The sequence below is a fragment of the Echinops telfairi genome, unplaced genomic scaffold (genome assembly GCF_000313985.2).
Source record: "Echinops telfairi isolate 266 unplaced genomic scaffold, ASM31398v2 ScPeMD7_18;HRSCAF=68, whole genome shotgun sequence".
NCBI classification, from domain to species: domain Eukaryota; kingdom Metazoa; phylum Chordata; class Mammalia; order Afrosoricida; family Tenrecidae; genus Echinops; species Echinops telfairi.
The window spans coordinates 87,934,626-87,937,422 of NW_022103915.1; the positions used below are offsets into that span (position 1 = coordinate 87,934,626).

The window sequence follows — 2,797 nt, forward strand, 5'->3', positions numbered from 1 at the left end:
TTAAAGTGAAAATACAAAGTGCATTTTAAGAAAGTATTCACATGAATAAATTACTACTGGGATTACTATTGTAGACTTGTACAATATATATCCAATGACATCTCTTTAACAGGAGAGTTGTTAAAATTATTTATGATTGATATAACAGTAGTAAGATACATTTTTGTTAACATGAATTATTGATCTTAAGAAGCACCCCCCTCCCACCAAAACATAAAAGAAGGTTCCAAGGTGGGGCAAAGTGTTTGTGTTTGAATGCTAACATAAAAGTTGAGAGATCAAACTGACCCAGGACTAGCCTGGAATAGAAAGCTTGGGAATCTACTTCTAGTTAGATTGTAAATAAGAAAATCTTGTAGATCAGTTCTACTCAATGGCAACTAACCACAACAACAACATATTAAGAATATTGATTGTATTACACTTACTTTAATAGTAAAATGGGTTATAATGTCTTATCATGTTTAACTTTCAGAGTTAACTTTTCTAAAGAAGATTTCTGATGATGTGAAAAATCTATTATGAGAAAGACTATTGTAAGATATGAAAATTCAGTCTCAAAACTGAATCTAAAATGAATTAGTCTAAAGTTATATAACCATAAACATCAAACCTTGAACAGCTCTCAAAGAATTAAAAAGAATGCTGTGGTTAGATTTATTAAAATTGATGATGGAAAATTACCAAAAGACCAACACATCAAAATTGTCAGTCTTCAAAGTGTTAGGTTACTCTTGTCTTCATTTGACCACAACCCCTCAGTTCCCTGGTGAGTTAGTTTATTACTGTGCTAGTGACACATACAAATCTCAAAAAAACCAAACTCACCGCGATAGAGTCAATGTTGACTCCTAGCGACCCCCTATGGGTTTCCAAGAAGGTAACTGTTCATGAGAGTAGAAAGCCCAGTCTTTCTCTCTTGGAGCTGCTGCTGGTTTCGAACTGCGACTGCGTGGATTGAAGCCCAATCCATAACCACTGCACCACCAGCGCTCCTACACACATACACATATATTGATTGACTTTTGGGTGTGTGGATAATATTTGATGATACCCCGGAACTCAAGAGACTCTGGTGATACTGATCGGTATCGTAGCTTTATTTAGACATTTTCATAGGCTCTTTCCTACTCTCCACATATAACGGTGTCTGAAGAATTTTTGTGTTCAGCAAACACACTCCATATCTAGAATGTCAGAATCCTTCATGATGAAAATGTTGTTAGTTCATAATTTGATCCCTTCATATTTTCCTCCTTTTAGGGTTGTTTCAGAAGAAGTGTGTGGCCGGGACCATGGAAAAGCTCAATTCTTCAGTGGTGGCTGAGTTTGTACTGCTAGGGCTCTCTGGTTCACAGGAGCTCCAGCTGTTCTTTTTTGTTTTCTTCTCTGTCTTGTATGTGGTCATTGTGCTGGGCAATCTCCTCATTATCCTTACTGTCACTTCTCAGGCCAGTTTGCACTCTCCCATGTACTTCCTTTTAGGAAACCTTTCCTTTGTGGACATCTGTCAGGCTTCCTTTGCCACTCCTAAAATGATCGCAGATTTTCTGAGTGAGCGCAAGACCATCTCCTTCAACGGCTGCATAGCCCAGATTTTCTTCATCCACCTTTTTACTGGAGGGGAGATGGTGCTACTTGTCTCCATGGCCTATGACAGATATGTGGCCATCTGCAAACCCTTACACTATGTGGTCATCATGAACCGGCGGACATGCACTGTCCTGGTAATGATCTCCTGGGCTGTGGGCTTGGTGCACACATTCAGTCAGTTATCATTTACTGTGAACCTTCCTTTTTGCGGACCCAATATCGTAGATAGTTTTTTTTGTGACCTTCCTCGAGTAACCAAACTTGCCTGTCTGGATTCTTACATCATTGAAATACTTATTGTGGCCAACAGTGGAATTCTTTCCCTAAGCACTTTTTCTCTCCTGATCAGCTCTTACATTATTATTCTTGTCACTGTCTCCTTTAAGTCTTCGGCTGCAATGGCCAAGGCATTTTCCACGCTGGCTGCCCACATTATGGTGGTTATATTATTCTTTGGTCCCTGCATCTTCATCTATGTGTGGCCTTTTACCACCTACCCAGTGGATAAAGTGCTTGCTATATTTTACACCATTTTCACTCCCATCCTGAACCCCATTATTTACACACTGAGGAATAGGGATATGAAAGCTGCCATGAGGAAAGTTGTGACCCAGTACCTGAAACCGATGAGAATTTCTGAAATGCCACTCATAGTGAGGAATCCTCTGTATTAAGACAACATTCCTTCAAATGTATTAACATAGTACTCCTTTTATAAAGATGTTTATTGTCTTCTTGTAACATGCCTCAACCGTGGAGAGAGTAAAGAAGAAGAGAACGTTTAAAGACTACTAGAAAGTCTTTTCCCAGTATCATGTAGGAAAAAGTTAATTTATAAAAAAAACAACTATTAAAAATGTTGAGACTGTGTATAGCTTATCAGTTCTAGAAATAAACTATAGAATTGTGCACAGATGACATCGATGCATTCTCTGTCTTTGTTATAGATAAATATGAATATGGTGGGGGGAGAGAGGAAAAGTACCTTGATTCTTTGGTGAGGCATGAATTTAGATTTAGTCCAGATTTTATGAGTGTTCTTTAAAAAAACATTTTATTGGGCACTCTTTTCATTTCTGAAGCATTTTTTTCTAGTTGAGTCCTTGGAATCAGCTTCTCTTTTTCCCCTTCCTCCTCTACTCTCCCACCTTTGAGTTTTCTAATTATCATGCCTGAAAAATTCTATCTAAGTGAATAGAATTTA

The 2,797-nt window shown here is 38.0% G+C and overlaps 1 protein-coding gene across 1 annotated transcript; it reads left to right on the forward strand.

The window, feature by feature from the left end:
- Positions 1-1,289: 1,289 nt before the first annotated feature.
- On the forward strand, positions 1,290-2,267 carry LOC101648424 (olfactory receptor 4K5). Its single transcript, XM_004698429.2, has one exon. The coding sequence runs from the start codon at positions 1,296-1,298 to the stop codon at positions 2,265-2,267; it is 972 nt and encodes a 323-aa protein (XP_004698486.1). The 5' UTR covers positions 1,290-1,295.
- Positions 2,268-2,797: the final 530 nt, after the last annotated feature.